The following is a 21,242-nucleotide window of genomic DNA, read 5'->3' on the forward strand; positions in this document are numbered from 1 at the left end:
TTTAAAATCTCACAAAATCAATACAATCTCACACAGTCTTTTAAAATCTTAAAGACTTTTTTATTAAAATAGTCTTTTAAAATCCTAATCCAATAGAGGTGAAAAGAATTGGCCAAACAAAGAGGATGTGGATTATGATGTTTGTGTGGGTTGCTGTGATAAGAACCGTATAAAGTAAAGTGCTTTTCCAGATCTAGTCGACCCATTTTTGTAGGTCACAAGAGAATTGTTTTTTTAAAAAAAATTTCTAGACAAATCCAACACACCGATAAATAAAGGAATAAAAGAATAAGAAATTGAATTTTAAAAGATCTATGAATATATGAATAGAATCTATGAATTTAATTAGTTTTTTTTTCTAATTCTGGAAAAGATTGATGAAGATTTGAGGATGAAGAAGAGAGAAGATGATGAAAAGTGAAAAAAATTATGTGCTGACGGTTCACGTTAAGTACAATGGACATTCAATCAAATGGTTAAAATCAAATCAAAAAACGGCACAATTACTTATTTGACGAAAAGGACGTTTTTGAAATTTGTTTCGGAAGTTGAAGGACCAAATTGATGATTTTAAAACTTATGGAACCAAAACGAAAATTGAGAATTAGTTAAGGGACCATTGAATTAATTTAGCCTAAAATCTATTGATCTAAATTAGACTAAAAAGATGTCATAGTTAATATGATTGTGGAGGATAGAGAAGCTGGTGATTGGAGATTAACTTGTTATTATGGCTTTCCTGAACGTGCTCGTCGTCGTGATGCTTGGGATTTACTTCGGGAGCTGCGGGATATGTCATCTCTTCCGTGGTGTATCATAGGGGACTTTAATGACTTGTTGTCTCAACAAGACAAAGCTGGTATTCATCCTCATCCTAATTGGTTGTGTATGGTTTTCGTGAAGCGGTTGATGATTGTGCCTTATCCGATATTAAATTTCATGGTCACCCATTTACGTGGATCAAAAGTCCGGGTACCAATCGAGTGCTGGAAGAAAGATTAGATATGACTATGGGAAACTCTGAATGGCTGCAACGTTTTCCAGAAGTCAACTTACAAACTTGCTTACTTCTCACTCATATCACACTCCAATACTGCATGATATTATCCCTTCGGTTCGTCAGAGGTATAATTATTCTTTTAAATTTGAAAATTGTTGGCTATTAGAGGACGATATTGAGGAGGTGGTGGTGGATGGATGGGGTTGTACTAGGGGGGTTGGAGCTCGGTGATAGAGTTGTGAATTGCTCTACGAAGTTGGAAAGTTGGGGTAGGAGGAAGAGAGTTCGATTTACGGAAGAAATTGACCAATGTGTTCGTATTTTAGAGGATCTCCGTGTCCAGCCGAATGGTATGATGCGTACACAATATGTCGCAACTCGTGAGAAGCATGCTCGACTACTTGTACAGGAGGAGGCATTTTGGAAGCAAAGAGTGAAAATGCACTGGTTGAAGGAAGGGGACATGAATACTAAGTTCTTTCATATATCAGCGATAGCTCGTGGCAAAGTGAAGAAGGTTAGTAAGCTTCGCACGGATGATGGGAGGACGGCTACGTCGCAAGAGGATATGTGTAACGTGGCACAAAGTTATTTTGAGCAATTATTTTCTGCGAATGCGGGAGTCCACAAACCGGTGCTAGATTTGATGAGTCAGTGTGTTTCGATGGATGATAATGCAATGCTTACAACACCTATTACAAAGGAAGAACTGCGTCAAGCCCTTTTTCAGATGCAACCAGACAAGTCCCCAGGTCCAGATGGTTTTAACCCGGCATTTTATCAGAGATTCTGGCATGTGTGTGGTGATGATATTTTTCAGGCAGTGGTTTCTTGGTTGGATCGCGGTTACTTTCCTACAAACCTTACAGAAACAAATATTTGTTTGATCCCGAAGTGCGAAGACCCGGATAATATGAAGGATCTTAGGCCTATATCTCTTTGTAATGTTTTGTATAAGATGGTGTCGAAGTTGGTCGCTAATCGACTGAAATGTTGTTTGGATAAATGTGTGTCAGAGGAGCAGTCAGCATTTGTCGAGGGTCGTTCCATACTGGATAACACATTAATAGCTACCGAGATAATCCACTCAGTAAAGAGGAAGACGAAAGGATGGCGAGGGGAATTGGCTCTTAAGATTGAAATTAGTAAGGCTTATGATAGAGTGGATTGAGGGTTTCTTCGTGGTGTGCTTATGCGAATGGGGTTCGGTGAGAAATGGATCCAGTGGATGATGATGTGTGTTAGTTATCTTACGTATTCGGTGCTTATGAACTTTGACAGGGTGGGGCCTATTGTACCCGGCCGAGGGTTGCGCCAGGGTGACCCATTATCACCATATTTATTCATATTGGTGGTTGAGGGCCTCTCGACTCTAATACATAAGGCAGTTAATAGAGGTGATATTCTTGGTGGTTGAGGGTACAAGTATGTCGCGGTGCACCAGTGGTGTCACATCTGTTGTTTGCAGATGATTGTTTCTTGTTTTGCAGGGCCAATGTGGTGGAAGCACAACGTTTACTCACTATTCTTAAAACTTTTGAGGCAGCATCTGGACAAGAAATTAACTTATCAAAATCTGAGTTGTTCTTCAGTCGTAATATGAGTGGGGCGGCACAAGAGGATTTGTCACGCATTATTGGTGTCCGGCATGTGATGGGTACTGGAAAGTATTTGGGTTTACCTTCGATGATTGGTAGAGATAAGCGGTCTGTCTTTTCTTTTATCAAGGATCGTATCTGGAAACAAATAAATGAGTGGAGGGGACGAGCATTATCAAATGCAGGTAAGGAGGTTATGATCAAGTATGTGTTACAATCTATTCCTTCATACATAATGAGTATTTATCTTCTGCCGAGTTCAGTTATAGATGATATTGAGAAGATGATTAATGCGTTTTGGTGGGGAGGAAGGAGTAACAACCAAGGGATTAAATGGATGGCATGGGAACGTATGGCATGCCCCAAAGAGTTTGGTGGAATGAGGTTTAGGAATTTCAAAGCTTTTAATATCGCTATGGTAGCTAAGCAAGGATGGAGCTTTCTGTCTAAATCTGAATCTCTGGTTGCTAGAGTTTTTAAATTGAGGTATTTTCCGCGTTCTTCATTTTTGGGTGCTAAACTCGGTAATAATCCGAGCTTTACTTGGCGGAGTATTTGGAATTCGCGTCTGATACTTTTACATGGATGTAGGTGGACAGTTGGAAATGGACAACAGGTCAGCATGATGAATGATCCATGGATTCGAGGTGTTCAAGGTAGCTGGATTCAATCCCCACAAAGCCAAGGTGTGCATAGCTTGAGTGTGTCTGATTTGATAGCTGACGAGGATCGAGTTTGGGATGTCGATAAGATTGAATCTTTATTCCCAGATGATATGGTGCAAGCTATTCTCGATACACCACTGTTTGCGGAAGTTCAAAATGATAAAATATCGTGGATGATGGAACGTAACGGGAGGTATACTGTCAAGACTGGTTATAAACTAGCTATGATGGAGTTGCTACATACTGATCGATTCCATGTTGAAGGAGAGTGGCAAAGAATTTGGAAGGTGAATTCCCCTCATAAAGCTCGTAATTTGTTATGGAGGATTTGCAGGGGATGTGTTCCAACGCGTCTCCGATTACAATCACGACATGTACAATGTGAGGTGATCTGTCCCTGGTGTGATACGGCTGTTGAGGATGATTAGCATGCTTTTGTGGGTTATACGGTGGCACGTGAGAGTTGGTATTGGGCAGGACTTTCGATTGTGCGGCAATCGCGAGTTAGAACTATGAGCAGTTTGGCAGATTTTGTTTTTGATATATGTCGCTCAGAAAGCTGAGACATTGCTGGTCGGGTGGCTTTACTTCTTTGGCAAATTTGGGCTGCACGTAATGATGTCATTTGGAATGACGCTCATCAGACATCAACGAGCATTGGGAGGATGGCACTAGATGCATGGCAGCAATGGCAAGAGGTTCATAAACAGCCCTCATTACTAGTTGTACAACACGGGCATAATAGAGAGCAAGGCAACAACTCAGTTTGGGAGAAACCGAGCGAGAGGTGGTTGAAGTGCAATGCGGATGCCGCGTTCCATGACCGTAACCATATTACAACTTTTGCATGTTGTGTTAGAGACTCCCGCGGGCAATTTATTCGGGCTCAAACGAAATGGCAGCGGACAAATATGACAGTTTTGGAGGGGGAGGCAGTAGTCTTACTCGAGGCCCTTCACTTTGCTGATGCAAACAGATGGGACCGGGTTGTCATCGAGTCCGACTCATCTACTCTAGTGCATGCTCTATCGTCTCAGGGTCATGGTGATTCAGAATTCTGTGCTATTGTTTCTAGTATTATTTATCAGTTAGCTTTACATTCCAACTTCGAGGTGAAGTTTATTAGGAGACAAGCGAACATGGTTGCTCATACTTTAGCTAGGGCGGCCTGTTCTTCGGCTAGTCACCGTATTTTTTTATTCTTATCCTTCTTGTATTGAACATTGGTTGATTAATGATAATAGTTAATTTTGCTTCGGTCAAAAAAAAATGTCATAGTTTTTTTTTTTTTTTAAGAAAGATGTCATAGTTGTTTTGTTGATGAATATTAAAATCTAGACTATAAGATGTACATTCATAGGTTTGAGAAATTTATTAAAGGAAAAATCACGAGACTAAATAGATCCTCACTTTTAGATTTTTGGGTAAGGGTTATTTTTTGTAGTCTTTTAGTTTTTCTTTTTTGTTAAAAAAATAATTAAACCAACAAATTTTTTTTTTGGTGGCCGGGGTTCAAACCCCAAACCTTTCATATTTTATGCATTGTCCAAACCAACTGAGTTAAGCTCACGAGGACAATTAAACCAACAATAAATTGGTCCAAATGATAAAAAAAATTTAGGCTTAAACAAATGATCAAGGATTCGATCATTAACCCTTTACATATGAAGAAAATTCGGCATAATATTTTTTTTACCTTAGTCCACATGTTCTCCGACAAAGCTTGATCATGTTAAATATCAATGAAAACTTCGCACCTATAATTTTCTTGCCATAAATTCAGCACATATATTCTGCTTCCTTAAAATGTGAACCAAATTGATAGTCACATGGTGCAGGACATATGAGATTTCTAGTAACACAGAGGCATACATATGCAAACTTGGATTTGTCATATTGAAAATAAGGTCTATCGCTTCCAAACAATCACTTTCATAGATAAAGTTTATATAGCCGAGATCAGAACAAATTCAATTCCAAATTGAGAAAACAAACTAATATAATGTGTATTTTTTTTTTATCAATAAGGGTGTGTTTGTTTCAAAGTTTGTAATATAATTTCCGGGAATGTGAGATTGGAAATGCAACATTACCATGTTTGTTTTAAGTTTTAAAAATATGTTCCCAGGAATGTTATTTACACATGATTTCTTCTATTGTTATTCCCAAGTTTAAAGAATGAGAATTTAACATTCCTGAGAATAAAACTAAACTTGCTATAAATTCTCACTACCATTAACATTTATTTCCATTTTTATTTTTTTAATTAATTAATTTTTAAAATATTTTAAGGAAATCTAAATTTTTACCATACACATGGGTAGAAATATTATTCCTTGAAATATTTATTATTTCTAATAATGTCATTCCAAATAATGTAATTTTTTGCATTGAAACAAACACACCCTAAACTACAGTATTTATTTTCTTTAAGATGCTAACTTTAAGTTATGTGTTTTAGAGGAAATTTAAATTATCTTAGTGGCTAAACTGTCATTTTCACGTATTGTAAAAAAAAAAAAAAAAATTGTCATTTTCACGATTGTTTGTATCTTATTGAAACATCGACCCATTATGGGCCCCCCAATTTTCCATGGCAAATGTGCTAGTCCCATAGTAATATTTAATGCAAAGTTAAAGATATTTTGTCACACCATTATGAGAAATTTTTTTATTTTTTTTTGAAAGAAAAAATTATAATATTATAAACATATTTTTGACAAAAAAAAAACTTTTACAAGAGACTAAAAAATTATTATTATTATTATTATTATTATTATTATTATTATTATTATTATTATTATTATTATTATAAAAACATGGCTTATAGCTTAATCTTTCATTTTGGTTTTTTTTTCAAAAGATGGTCAAAATCAAAACCTCATAATAAAAAAAACATCTCAGAAATTCAGAACTTCAACAAAGTTTGTGATTGTTGTATAAGTGATAGAACACAGAATTGTCAGAAACATGACAAGAAGATGGTCCTTTTACATGGATGTTTTGCCACCTGCTGTGATTATATGCTATGAATGTATTGACATGGCTTTACTCACTTTGTTCAAAGCAGCTACACTTCAAGGAATGAACAATCATGTCTTTATTGCCTATGCTTATGCTGTTGGTACTTCTGTTCTTCTCCCTGTCACTCTTTTCACAAGAAGGTTCACAATTATTTATTTATTTCAATATCATAAACTTATGTTACATATTACATATGGATATAATTTAGTGCATGCTTGAATTGACGGTGAGTTTTGCAGAATATGTTCACCTCTTATTATTCGAGCGAATTTTGGTTTATCTCTTGTAAAAAAAAACTTAATATTCCTATCGTAAAATGTAGATTATTTGGTTTCCACTCCCAAACTCATCTAAAAAGGTCACTTTGGTGATTTAACATGCCGAGTGTGTAAATAATTTTATTTTTGATTTTTTAATTCCCGAATGGATTTAAACATTTACATGTCATCAAAAGATTTCAAAAAATAAAATCTTTATCTTCAAAACTTAAATCTTCATCAAAGTTCATTCATATCTTCATTATCTAAACTTAAATCTTCATTCAACTCCATTTAATAAACATCATCAACAAAATTGAAATCTTTCACACACACATAGTAACACGATATGGAGAAACAAGTGATATAAAAGAAAAAATAAAGTGTTAAATAAGTGTATGTGAATTTGAGACGTTGAATCATTACTCAGTTTTTCTTTGTTGGACAAATAGTATATTGACTAGACTCCCCCACATAAGCATTAAGAAATAATGAATTCTATATTCGAACTTAGAACACCTCACTTATGCTAACTCCACATGAGTATTTTGAGTGGATTCATACCGTCATCTCACTTTAAACTAAATCATTTATTTTTTAACTTTAAATAATTTATATTAAATCCCACAACTTATGCCAACATGTTCAACATTTATTTTGTTGATCTCAAAACTATGCATTTGACAGTTTTTTATTGGGTTAAATATGTTTTTGGTCCCTATAAATATGTCAACTTCTCGTTTTAGTCCCTCTAAAATTTTCCTTCAACTTTTAGTCCCTATAAAATTTTCAATCACTACTTTTGGTCCCTATTTTTAATTTAATTTTTATATTTTTTAATGAAATTGTGCAGAAATGTATAAAATATTCTAAAAAAAATTCCTAAAAAAATTAATTTTTTTTAACAAAACACAAATTAAATATGAATTTTTAACCTTAAAACATATAAAAATTCATATTAAATTCATGTTTTGTTAAAAAATTCTGAATTTTTTTTTGGAGTGATTCTTATAATATTTTGAATTTTTCTGGAAAATTTTATTAAATAATATGAATTCTACATATGAGTTTACTTTAAAAGAGGGACCAAAAGTGAAGATTGAAAATTTTATAGGGACTAAAAGTTGAAGGAAAATTTTAGAGGGACTAAAACGAAAAGTTGACATATTTATAGGGACCAAAAACATATTTAACCCTTTTTTATTCTCAAAATACATTGCTTTGTGTCAGAGAGCGTTACTTCAGGAAAGTAACGGTGCCGCCAAGCTATCGTTCTACACATTACCTTACCTCCAATGGTGTGCAATTGGCTAAAGATACAAAATAATTTTAAAAATATAACAATATTTTTTTTACAAGAAAAAAAAATGGTAATATAATGTCTGTATATATGGTTTATTCAAAAACAAAAAATGTCTGTATATGTTAATGGTTCGTCAGCCAAAGTATTTTTTTTTTTTAAGATGTTTTAATTCTAAATTATTTTTAGCAGCCAATTTGTCATTTTCATCACTGTTTGTATATTGCTATAATGGACCCACTCTGGTCCCAATTTGTCATGGCTAAATATGGTTACAAATATTAATATTTTATAAAAAGCTTGAGATATTTTGTCAAAATAGTTATCAACACTATTCTTATATAGCATGTCAAAAAATCAATAGATAATATATTCTAGGGTTAATTATGTTTCTAGTCCCTATAAAATAGCGACCTTGTAAGTTTAGTCCATACTTAATTTTAATAGCATTTTTAGTCCCTAATTTTGTTTTTCTGCACTGAGTATTAGTCCCTACTCAATTCAAATTTGTTTAATTTATGCTTAAACTCTTAAATTTTTGAACAATTTTTTGCAGACATGTTTAGAACATTACTAAAAGTTCGTCCGCAAAAAATTATTGCAAAATTTGATTTCTACATCCAGATTTTATTACTTTTTATCTTTAACTTTTGTCGTTTTAAAAAATTCATATTTAATTCATTTCATGTCAGAAAATTCTAAATTTTAGTAAACGAACCTTTCATAGTGTTCTAATCTTGTCTCAAAAAAATCGTTCAAAAATTTAAGAGTTTAAGGATAATTAATCAAACTTTGTTTTAGCAGGGACTAAAATTATAAGTAAATTTTTTTTTATAGGGACTAAAAATGCTATTAAAATTAAGTAGGGACTAAACTTACAAGGTCGCTATTTTATAGAGACTAGAAACATAATTAACCCTATATTCTATCCGTTTAATAGTAATAGCTTTATATTTTATTTTGGTTCAAAAAATGGTCAAAATCAAAACCTTATCATCAAAACATGTCACAGAAATTCTGAAGTTCATCAAGGTTTGTGATTTTATTCAAAAAAAATCAAGGTTTGTGATTGTTGTGTAAGTGATAGAACATAGAAAAGTGAGAGAAACATGACAAGAAGATGGTCCTTTTACATGGATTTTCTGCCACCTGCTGTGATTATAGGCAATGAATGTATTGACATGGCTTTACTTACTTTGTTCAAAGCAGCCACACTTCAAGGGATGAACAATCATGTCTTTATTGCCTATGCTTATGCTGTTGGTACTTCTGTTCTTCTCCCTGTCACTCTTTTCACAAGAAGGTTCACAATTATTTATTTATTTCAATATCATAAACATATATGTTACATATGTATATATATAGTTCAGTACATGTTTGAATTGACTGTGAGTTTTTGCAGAATCATAGTGTTCCACCGAAATTTTGGCAAAATTTATATTTTGGATTTTGAATAGAATTATGGTGTTACCATGATTTTGTCAAATTGACCTTGATTTTAAACATATACTTAGGACTTATATTTCATTTGATTAATTTATTCATGTTTTTATTTTCATGTCTTTTTGCAGATCAAGAGCTGTTGCTCCTCCAATCAGTTTCTCCATTATATGCAAAAGTGTGCTTCTTGGGGCAATAGGGTAAGTGCAAATTTGCCTTATACTTTACACCAATAATTGATTGTTAAGTCTTTTTTTTGTTCCTGCTGTTAATCCACTGTAATTAGACTTAAATATGGTGTATGATAGAACATTATGGCGTAATTTGATTCATGTAGCCGACCCTCCTTAGTGGGAAAAGGCTTGAATGTTGGTAATCCACCTTAATTAGGGTCTTTGACACACAATTGACATGCTAAGATATCTCCAGGACTTAGGTTTTTTCTAACCCTCGAACCGGCAGTGAGATATCCAATTTTTTCACACGAGGTTGAACTGCCTCCTAAATAGGTGCCTCCAACAATCGAACTCAGGTTCTTTTCCCGAATTCCCTAAAAAACTGTACTTTTTTCTGAGATGTTACCAAACTCTACAAAATTTCAGGATGATTTTGTTAAAGCCTATGTTGCACCGACACTTCTGATTGAAGGCGTGTCCCGGTGTCCGACATGTGTTGTGTCCGACACCGACACTTGTGATTACCTTGAATTATGTCATTTTCTCAAGAATGTTATCGGTGTCAACGTGTCTGTGGCAGTGTTATGTCTGGTGTCTGTGTCTGTGCCCATGCTTCATAGGTTAAGCCCTTTTTTTTGTTGGTATTATAGTAACTTTGTTATATCTAGTCTTGATGTTAGTTAGTTAGTTAGTTATAGTTACAGGGGTGTCATTAATTTTAGGGTTAAATGACTTTTACCCCCTGCCATATGGGTGTCTTTTGGTATACGCCCCTATAAAAAAAATTTGGAGATTCCCCCTCGCCATTTGAAGATTCTTTGGTTTTGACCCCTGATGACATGTGACTGGACAAATTAGCTTAGGTGGCACGCTGATTGTGTATTGATCAATGAGGTGGCACTTTGACTTGGCTTTTTTTATTTCTTTTCCAATTTTTTTAATTCAATGTAAATTTCCTTAATTAAAAACTTAATTTAATGAATTAAAAACATTAACACTCTGTTTGGTAGCCATGAAATAGGGAAGAGAGAAGTAGAGGGGAGAGAATAAGGAGAGAAGAATGGTTTTTCTATCGTTTGGTGCAGAAGAGAAATGGGGGAGACAGATAAAAGTACTATGGGTCCCACCTATTTTTTCTTCTTCTCTCATGTGCGAAGAAACAGGGAAGAAAAGCAATGTGATTCCCACTATACCCTTGTCTCCTACCTAGTATTATTATCACATTCAATCTCAGTTTTTCAATTAATATTTTCCGTAATGGAGATGAGGAAGTACTGCAGAACGACCGAAGGGTTGTTGTATGCTGTGAGTGATCAATTAATTAATTAAATCATACTCGTGGATTTCATTTTTAGGAAAGGAAAGTTGTTGAGGTTGTCTAATAAATTATGATATTAAATTAGTCAAATTAATTTATACCAAAAATAATTAAATTATTTATTTTAATTAACAATTTATTTATTCATTAAGTAATATATCATTTAGTTTAATTATTCTAATTTTTTGTTGAGAGAATTATTCTAATTATTTAAACTACTCATAATTAAATCGTTTTTATGTGAGATTTTTTTATCTCAAGGGTATTTTCGTACTTCTCGATATTATCAACACTTCTCTCTTCTCTATTTCTTTTACCTTTCTCTTATACCAAACAACCCATAAAATCTCATGCTTAGCAGTTGATGTGGAAGGTAGGAGCGGTGGGCTGGCAGTGTTTTGGAAAGATGTTTCTAATTGTCGTGTGTTAAATTACTCTCGAAATTTCATTAATCTGATTGTGGAGGATAGAGAAGCTGGTGATTGGAGATTAACTTGTTATTATGGCTTTCCTGAACGTGCGCGTCGTCGTGATGCTTGGGATTTACTTCGGGAGCTGCGGGATATGTCATCTCTTCCGTGGTGTATCATTGGGGACTTTAATGATTTGTTGTCTCAACAAGACAAAGTTGGTATTCATCCTCATCCTAATTGGTTGTGTACAGGTTTCCGTGAAGCGGTTGAAGATTGTGCCTTATCCGATATTAAATTGCATGGTCACCCATTTACGTGGATCAAGAGTCCGGGTACCAATCGAGTGCTGGAAGAAAGATTGGATATGGCTGTGGGAAACTCTGAATGGCTGCAACGTTTTCCAGAAGTCAAACTTACAAACTTGCTTACTTCTCACTCAGATCATACTCCAATACTGCTTGATACTATACCTACGGTTCGTCAGAGGTATAATTATTCTTTTAAATTTGAAAACAGTTGGCTTCTAGAGGACGATATTGAGGAGGTGGTGGTGGATGGCTGGGGTGGTACTAGGGGGTTGGAGCTCGGTGATAGAGTTGTGAATTGTTCTACGAAGTTGCAAAGCTGGGGTAGGAGGAAGAGAGTTCGGTTTAAGGAAGAAATTAACCAATGTGTTCGTATATTAGAGGAGCTTCGTGCCCAGCCGAATGGTATGATGCGTACACAATATGTCGAAACTCGGGCGAAGCATGCTCGACTACTTGTACAGGAGGAGGCTTTTTGGAAGCAAAGAGCGAAAATGCACTGGTTGAAGGAAGGGGACATGAATACTAAGTTCTTTCATACATCAGCGGTAGCCCGTGGCAAAGTGAAGAAGGTTAGTAAGCTCCGAACGGATGATGGGAGGATTGCTATGTCTCAAGAGGATATGTGTATCGTGGCACAAGGTTATTTTGAGAAACTATTTGCTGCTAATGAAGGTGTGCATGAACCGGTGCTGGATTTGATGAGTCAGTGTGTGTCGATGGATGACAATATAATGCTTACAGCACCTATTACAAAAGAAGAATTGCGTCAAGCTCTTTTTCAGATGCAACCGGACAAGTCCCCAGGTCCAGATGGTTTTAATCCGGCATTTTATCAGAGATTTTGGCATGTGTGTGGTGATGATATTTTTCAGGCAGTGGTTTTTTGGTTGGATCGCGGTTACTTCCCTTCAAACCTTTCAGAAACAAATATATGTTTGATTCCGAAGTGCGAAGACCCGGAAAGTATGAAAGATCTTAGGCCTATATCTCTTTGTAATGTGTTGTATAAGATGGTGTCGAAGTTGCTCGCTAATCGACTGAAACGATGTTTGGGTAAATGTGTGTCAGAGGAGCAGTCAGCGTTTGTTGAGGGCCGCTCTATATTGGACAACGCGTTAATTGCTACCGAGATAATCCACTCAATGAAGAGGAAGACGAAGGGATGGAGAGGGGAATTGGCTCTCAAGATTGATATTAGCAAGGCTTATGATAGAGTGGATTGGGGGTTTCTTCGTGGTGTGCTTATGCGAATGGGGTTCAGTGAGAAATGGATCCAATGGATGATGATGTGTGTTAGTTCTGTTACTTATTCGGTGCTTATGAACTTTGACAGGGTGGGGCCTATTGTACCCGGCCGAGGGTTGCGCCAAGGTGACCCGTTATCACCATATTTATTCATATTGGTGGCTGAGGGCCTCTCGACTCTAATACATAAGGCTATTAATAGAGGTGATATTCATGGGGTACAAGTATGTCGCGGCGCACCAGTGGTGTCCCATCTGTTGTTTGCAGACGATTGTTTCTTGTTTTGTAGGGCCAATGTGGTGGAAGCACAACATTTACTCACTATTCTTAAAACTTATGAGGTAGCATCTGGACAAGAAATCAACTTATCAAAGTCTGAGGTGTTTTTTAGTCGCAATATGAGTGAGGCGGCGCAGAAGGATTTGTCACACATTATTGGTGTCCGACATGTAATGGGTACCGGAAAGTATTTAGGGTTACCTTCGATGATTGGTAGAGATAAGAGGTCTGTTTTTTCTTTTATCAAAGATCGTATTTGGAAACGTATAAATGCATGGAGGGGACGAGCATTATCGAAGGCAGGAAAGGAAGTTATGATCAAATCTGTGTTACAATCTATTCCAGCATACATAATGAGTATTTATCTTTTGCCGAATTCAATTATAGATGATATTGAAAAGATGATCAATGCGTTTTGGTGGGGAGGAAGGAGTAACAACCGAGGGATTAAATGGATGGCATGGGAACGTGTGGCATGCCCCAAAGAATTTGGTGGAATGGGGTTTCGAAATTTCAAAGCTTTTAATCTCGCTATGGTAGCTAAGCAAGGATGGAGCTTTCTGTCCAAACCTGAATCGCTGGTTGCTAGAGTCTTTAAATCGAGGTACTTTCCACGTTCCTCGTTTTTGGGTGCTACACTCGGACATAACCCGAGCTTTGCTTGGCGGAGTATTTGGAATTCGCGTCAGTTACTTTTATATGGATGTAGGTGGACAATTGGAAATGGGCAGCAAGTCAGCGTGATGAATGATCCATGGGTTCGAGGAGGTCATGGTAGCTGGATTCAATCCCCACAAAGTCAGGGTGTGCATAGTTTGCGTGTGTCTGATTTGATAGTTGGCGAGGAACGAGTTTGGGATATTGATAAGCTTGAATCTCTGTTTCCAGATGATATGGTGCAAGCTATTCTCGACACACCACTCTTTGCAGAAGTTCAGAATGATAAAATAGTGTGGATGATGGAACGTAACGGGAGGTATACTGTTAAGACTGGTTATAAACTTGCTATGATGGAGTTGTTACATACTGATCGGTTCCATGTTGAAGGAGAGTGGCATAGAATTTGGAATGTGAATTCCCCTCACAAAGCACGTAATTTGTTATGGAGGATTTGCAGAGGGTGTGTTCCGACGCGTCTTCGGCTACAAACACGGCATGTACAATGTGAGGTGATATGTCCCTGGTGTGATACGGATGTTGAGGATGATTGGCATGCTTTTGTGGGTTGTATGGTGGCGCGTGAGAGTTGGTATTGGGCAGGCCTTTCGACTGTGCTGCAACCGCGAGTTGGAACTGTGAGCAGTTTGGCAGATTTTGTTTTTGATATATGTCGTTCCGAAAGCCGAGACATTGCTGGTCGGGTGGCTTCACTTCTTTGGCAAATTTGGGCTGCACGTAATGATGTCATTTGGAATGCCGCTCATCATACTTCAACAAGCATTGGGAGGACGGCACTAGATGCATGGCAGCAATGGCAGGAGGTTCATAAACATCCCCCACAACCGGTTGTGCAACACGGGCAGAATAGAGTGCAAGGTAACAGCTCAGTTTGGGAGAAACCACGCGAGACATGGTTGAAGTGCAATGTGGATGCCGCGTTCCATGACCGTAACCATATTACATCTTTTGCGTGTTGTGTTAGAGACTCCCGCGGGCTATTTATTCGGGCTCAAACGAAATGGCAGCGGGCAAATATGACAGTTTTGGAGGGGGAGGCAGTTGCCTTACTCGAGGCTCTTCACTTTGCTGATGCGAACAGATGGGACAGGGTTGTCTTCGAGTCCGACTCATCTACTCTAGTGCAAGCTCTATCGTCTCCGTGCCAGGGTGATTCGGAATTCTATGCTATTGTTTCTAGTATTATTTATCAGTTATCTTTACATTCCAACTTCGAGGTGAAGTTTGTTAGGAGACAAGCGAACATGGTTGCTCATAGTTTAGCTAGGGCGGCCTGTTCTTGGGCTAGTCACCGTATTTTTGATTCTTATCCTTCTTGTATTGAACATTGGATGATTATTGATAGTTAACTTTGTTTCGGTCAAAAAAAAAAAAAAAAAAAACAACCCATAAAATCTACTCTATTTCTCACCTTTTTCTCTCTTTTCATACTCTCTCTTACCTATTTCTCTCTTCACAACTTCTCTTCTAAACCAAACACACCCTAAAAGAATTATTTTTCTCTTCTTCTCCACCTTTCCCTTCTCTGTTCTCTTCCCTTTTCCAGAACCAACCTTCTTCTCTTCTCTTTTCTCTTTAATTCAACAAAAACCAACAATAAACCTCATCCACACATATAATTCTCATACCAAAAAACACACTAATTTATCATTTTATCAAAATAAAACCCACTAAAACACACCCACAAAAAAATAAGCAACATGATGATTAAGTTTTTTTCAATTGAAGAGATGAACAAATGGATTAGAGAAGAAAGAAGAGAAAGAATAGAAGAAAGACAAGCAGTGGCGGATCTTGAGTTTATTACTCGGGGATGCCAAATAATTTTAGAATACATACTAAAACGTTTCAAAAAATAAATAATATTGCAAATTGGTGTGATGGTATAATTTCATGAACGTAACATGAGGGATGCCGATTCACATCCCACTAGGACCTTTTTTTGTGTAAAATATGAAGAATTTGCTGAAAAAATATAAAAAGACCACATGGCCACTGGAGCACCAACATGTTTGCTGTAATGTTATGGATAATATGCTATTTATATAAATGTTGGGGGTGCAGTGGCACCTGGGGGTCTCTGAAGAGAACCGCCCCTGAAGACAAGAAGAGGGAGGAAGAGAAGAGAGGAACCGAGAGAGAAGAGGGATGAACGTTGTTGCTGGAATCAGGAAGGAGAGAGAGAGAGAGAGGAGTTTTTAAGTTCTAACACTTCTCTTTTCTTCATCATTCTCTTCTCTTCCCTGTATTGTACTGTTCATACCCAGAAATGGGTTGTTTGATTCCAAATTCTAACCTAAATTTGTTGTTTGATTTGATTCCATTTGTATTGTTTATGATTGATTCGATCCGAAAATGTGTTGTTTGTGTGTTGTTGTTGTTGATTGAATCCAAAAATGGGTTGTTTGTTGTGTTGATGTTGTGTTGTTGCTGGAAAAATGAGGAACAAAGAGAGAAGGACATGAAGATGGTGATGGTGATGAAGAACAAAGAGAATGGAGATGGAAGTGAGGGAGAGGATGGTGGCCACGTGAATGAGAGATGAAAGGGAATTAATTGAGTTTTTTTTAATTTGTTTTTGTTTTAATTTTTGTTTTGTTTTAGTTTTAGTTTTTTTAATTGGTTTTTGTTTTAATTTTAATTTTATTTTGTTTTTGTTTTATTTTATTTTATTTTAATTGGTTAATGTTATTTTAATTTTAATTTTAATTTTATTTTTGATTTATTTTATTTAATTTTTATCCAAGTGGATATTAAAAAAAAATCAAAACTAAAATTATTTATACAGTCAGCACGCCACATCAGCCAAAATACACAGTCAGATGCTGACTATTGGCTGTGGGGGGTAAACCAAAGAATCTTTATATTACAAGTGAAAATCTACAAGTTTTTTTTTTCTACGGGGGTCAACCAAAAGTCCCCCAAATGGCAGGGGGTAAAAGCCTATTAACCCTTAATTTTATGCTTCTGATGATTTGTGTTTTATGTTTTGGAATTGTTTGGACCTGTTATGCAGATGTGTATCTCAGATTCTGGGGTATATTAGTATTAATTCAAGTTCTCCAACACTTGCTTCAGCAATTGCCAATCTGTTACCTGCTTTCACTTTCATGCTAGCTGTCACTTTCAGGTTTGCTAATTATATTTTAATCTGGCAGATTCTTATATCCTTTGAAACTAAATTTTGCATTACTCTTGCACTCAATGAAATGTCTTTGAAACAACAATAGACTTGATACTTGTTAGTATGTGAAAAGTGGACATGACTCATACAAACTCCACCACAGTCACACTCACACACTTTAACACGTGAGTAACAGTTTTGTAACTTACAGATCGCGGAAAATAGAGGTTTGTTCAAATTTCGCTAAGCAACGGTGCTATAGCGTCACTATAGTCACCATTTGACAATAATTTGTACTAAATACTATATCGCAGAACAATAGCGATTTGTTCAAATTTCGTTACGCTCAATTGCCGCTATATAGCTGTTATTTGACACTTGAGTTTTGTCTAAATGATAGCTTAAATCCCTAACAGAAGATATTTAAAATTTGAACTAATGCACCATAATGATGTTAGTCCATAGATCAAGGGAAAATTTAATTAAGCTGAATGAGAAGGAAAGTTTTAAACTACATTTATACTTGACATCAAACTTAGTCTATTGTCTACTTATTTGTTTTCCTGTTATCATTGCAATTAAGAATGGAAAAGTTAGCTGCAAAGAGTAAAAGTAGTAATGCTAAGGTAATTGGGAGCATAATATCAATAGCAGGTGCTTTTGTGTTGACTTTCTACAAAGGACAACCCATCATGAATCCCTCATCACTTCATCAACCAATTGACTTTCTCAAGTCTGTGGATTCAAGTTGGGCCATTGCTGGTATTCTGCTGACAATTGACTATTTTCTGGGTGCACTATGGTACATTTTACAGGTACGATTACTATTATGCATAATAATTGATATTATTATACTTTAAAACCTAAAATGAAAGCTATGAAACACTGACACACGTGAGACACAACACTGACCCTAACACGTCGACATCAATAATCAATAATAATTTGAGAAAACATGTATGATTGGATGCAACGATGCACGTCTTCAATCTGAAGTATCTTTTGACAATTGGCTTTCATAACCTTCTCATTGGCGGTTACCACTTGCACTTAACTCTCTTTTCTATAATATTAGCAACAGTTCTCTCTTTCATTCTTTTCAACAAACACTACACATGAATTTCACTCAATAACAGATATTGTGTCGTAAAGAGTGTATTATGAGAAACAGAAAAAGTGTTGCTAGTATTTAATGTATGTTTGGATACACGGTTGGTTTGACAAAATCACAATGGCACCATGATTTTGTTCAAGCTCCAAAGTTTAGTTTTTGCCGAAGTCATCGCGTTACACCGTGAGTTTGTCAAACTCAATGCCAATCCAAACATGAATTTTTTCTTCTGTAAATATTCTATTTGTTTCTTCATTTCTTGTTATTTAATGAGATCATCAAAATTTTTGTACTGAAAAGTTTCAGTTCCTTTATTCATTTCACAGGTACATATCTTGAAAGAGTTCCCAGATGAACTAACTTTAGTGTTGTTATACTCCATAACTGCCACCATCATATCAACAGTTGTAGCTTTGTTATCAGTTCCTAAAGCAAGTGCTTGGAAAATAGGACTAAATCTCTCACTCATCTCTATTATTTCTTCGGTAAGATACACTGCAAAACTACTGTTACACTTCGACAAAAAAATTTAAATTGTGTTATTTTGACTGCAAATTTGACATCAAAATTCAACATCAGTTTAGATGGTTAACACAGTTTAAATATGTGGTTAGTTATATTCAGCAAATGATTAATGAATTTAACAAGTTGTCGCAAATCATTAACCGTCCATTGAAAACACTTAACCACGGATTTGAACTTTATTAACCACTACTTTCAGGTGTTTGATCCCCATCCGAATTGTGTTTAAATATAGATGATACTCATTAATCACGATTTCAGTTCAAATATGCACTTGAAAACTGTGGTTAACGTCGTTCGAAATTGTGGTTAATTGTGCCGAGTGGATGATTAATGCGTCGTGGCACATGTTATACCATCCACTGTCATATATTTGAACTGTGTTAACCATCCACTTAAGCATTTGTGTTTATTGATGACACTTTTTTTTTCTTTTTCCAGGGAATTTTCGGGAAGTTAATAGGCAATATAGTTTCTGCCTGGGCAATACACTTAAAAGGGGCTGTCTATGTAACCTCATTCAGGCCACTGCAAATTGTTATCTCCGTTTGGTTGGGCGTTATATTCCTTGGCGATACTCTTCATCTTGGAAGGTATGGTTAATTCAATTTTTCTTTGATTCTTTGTGAATCGAACTATACTAAATTGCTATTGTTAACTGATAATTATGACTTAAAAATAAAAAAAAAGCGAACCAAATCTAACAGAACTGTTTAAATAGACCAAAAACCAAACTGAAAATAACCGAACTGTGATGGATAGCTCACGAACTTAACTGAACCGAAGTGCTTCGGTTCAGTTCATGAACTGTCAGTCACATTTCGGTGCGGTATTGCTTTGTTATAAACTGACTAAATGAAGAGAATATAAGTGAAGTGTCCATTTATGTATATTTTTGTTTCTGCATTTTGCAGTATAATTGGAGCCATAATAATCTCAATTGGTCTTTATGCTGTATTATGGGGCAAAGCAACAGAAGAGATAGAGGAAGATGTTGGTAGTTTGGAGTCACCATCTATAGAGAATGCACCTCTTTTGCAAAGCTATAGAGCAGAAACTTTTGAAAAGAAACTAGATGGAAATGTTTAAAAACATGGTTTATCAAATTTAAAATGTTTAAAAGAATGAATGGTAAGATACATGTACAAAAAAATACATTTAGCAAAAACAAGTGATATATGAAAATATTAAGTTGATTTTTTTCTTTTACAAAAATAAACGATATTCATTCATTCAAATCAATAAAGTACATCGATGCAATACAAATTCAAAATCGCTAAAAAAAAGGTTGAATATGCGAACAGAATCACATCATCTATGTTAATAGTTGAAAATGACAGAGTATTTAAGCCTACAAATATGCCTATATTCAAAAGTCATTAACTAAATCTGCAACGTGGATGACGCCAAAGTCATTAACTAATTATGCACCTGCTCAAAACCAATCTTTCAATCTGAATAAAATAAATATTGTATTAAGACGAGAAATTAAAAACACCACAGAAAAACGGGAAATCAAAACAAACAAAGTCACGCAAACACGAAGAAATAAATAAAAAAAACGAAATAAGATATTGAAATGAAAATCACTTATTTAATTAAAAAAAAGAAAAAAAAACTATTCAGTTGATCGAGAAGAAGATAGGATTTGAAAATACTAAGTTGATATTTGCCTGAAAATGTGCTATATATACTTAATCAGTTGAAGACATTGAAAAGAAATCAACAACTAAAATGTGAGTGTATTTGGATTAGAGAATTTTGTCCAAGTTAATGTGCATAATTTGTAAAATTATTTCACAAAATGCAACTGACTTTGATCTATATGGAAATTTATTAAAGGAAAAATCACGAGACTAAATAGATCCTCACTTTTAGATTTTTGGGTAAGGGTTATTTTTTGTAGTCTTTTAGTTTTTCTTTTTTGTTAAAAAAATAATTAAACCAACAATTTTTTTTTTGGTGGCCGGGGTTCAAACCCCGAACCTTGCATATTTTATGCATTGTCCAAACCAACTGAGCTAAGCTCACGAGGAAAATTAAACCAACAATAAATTGGTCCAAATGATAAAAAAATTTAGGCTTAAACAAATGATCAAGGATTCGATCATTAACCCTTTACATATGAAGAAAATTAGGGAGAATATTTTTTTTACCTTAGTCCACATGTTCTCCGACAAAGCTTGATCATGTTAAATATCAATGAAAACTTCGCACCTATAATTTTTTTGCCATAAATTCATCACATATATTCTGCTTCCTTAAAATGTGAGCCAAATTGATAGTCACATGGTGCAGGACATATGAGATTTCTAGTAACACAGAGGCATACATATGCAAACTTGGATTTGTCATATTGAAAATAAGGTCTACCGCTTCCAAACAATCACTTTCATAGATAAAGTTTATATAGCCGAGATCAGACAAATTCAATTCCAATTTGAGAAAACAAACTAATATAATGTGTATTTTTTTTTTTTTATCAATAAGGGTGTGTTTGTTTCAAAGTTTGTAATATAATTTCCGGGAATGTGAGATTGGAAATGCAACATTACCATGTTTGTTTCAAGTTTTAAAAATTTGTTCCCAGGAATGTTATATTCCCATGAATGTTATTTACACATGATTTCTTCTGTTGTTATTCTCAAGCTTAAAGAATGAGAATTTAACATTCCTGAGAATAAAACTAAACTTGCTATAAATTCTCACTACCATTAACATTTATTTCCATTTTTATTTTTTTAATTAATTAATTTTTAAAATATTTTAAGAAAATCTAAATTT

The 21,242-nt window shown here is 35.2% G+C and overlaps 2 protein-coding genes across 3 annotated transcripts; both read left to right on the forward strand.

Annotated features, from left to right (window-relative positions):
• The first annotated feature begins 681 nt into the window (after positions 1-681).
• On the forward strand, positions 682-3,691 carry LOC146912126 (uncharacterized). Its single transcript, XM_085720692.1, has 4 exons — positions 682-972; positions 1,167-2,162; positions 2,282-2,319; positions 2,491-3,691. Exons 1-4 carry the CDS (start codon positions 682-684, stop codon positions 3,689-3,691), a joined length of 2,526 nt encoding a protein of 841 aa, XP_085576818.1.
• Positions 3,692-6,122: 2,431 nt separating this feature from the next.
• Positions 6,123-19,677, forward strand: LOC146912127 (WAT1-related protein At3g28050-like). 2 transcript variants are annotated; one of them, XM_085719381.1, is made up of 7 exons: positions 6,123-6,427; positions 9,416-9,484; positions 16,718-16,831; positions 17,409-17,640; positions 18,263-18,421; positions 18,900-19,051; positions 19,373-19,677. In XM_085719381.1, the coding sequence occupies exons 1-7, from the start codon at positions 6,234-6,236 to the stop codon at positions 19,545-19,547; spliced, it is 1,095 nt and encodes a 364-aa protein (XP_085575507.1). In that variant the 5' UTR covers positions 6,123-6,233; the 3' UTR covers positions 19,548-19,677. The 2 variants fall into 2 exon arrangements, with proteins under 2 accessions (XP_085575507.1, XP_085575506.1); XM_085719380.1 differs by lacking the exon at positions 6,123-6,427 and adding an exon at positions 8,853-9,147.
• The last annotated feature ends 1,565 nt before the right edge of the window (positions 19,678-21,242 follow it).

This window comes from Medicago sativa, chromosome 6, assembly GCF_051527215.1.
Source record: "Medicago sativa cultivar Bolivia chromosome 6, Bolivia_mono, whole genome shotgun sequence".
NCBI classification, from domain to species: domain Eukaryota; kingdom Viridiplantae; phylum Streptophyta; class Magnoliopsida; order Fabales; family Fabaceae; genus Medicago; species Medicago sativa.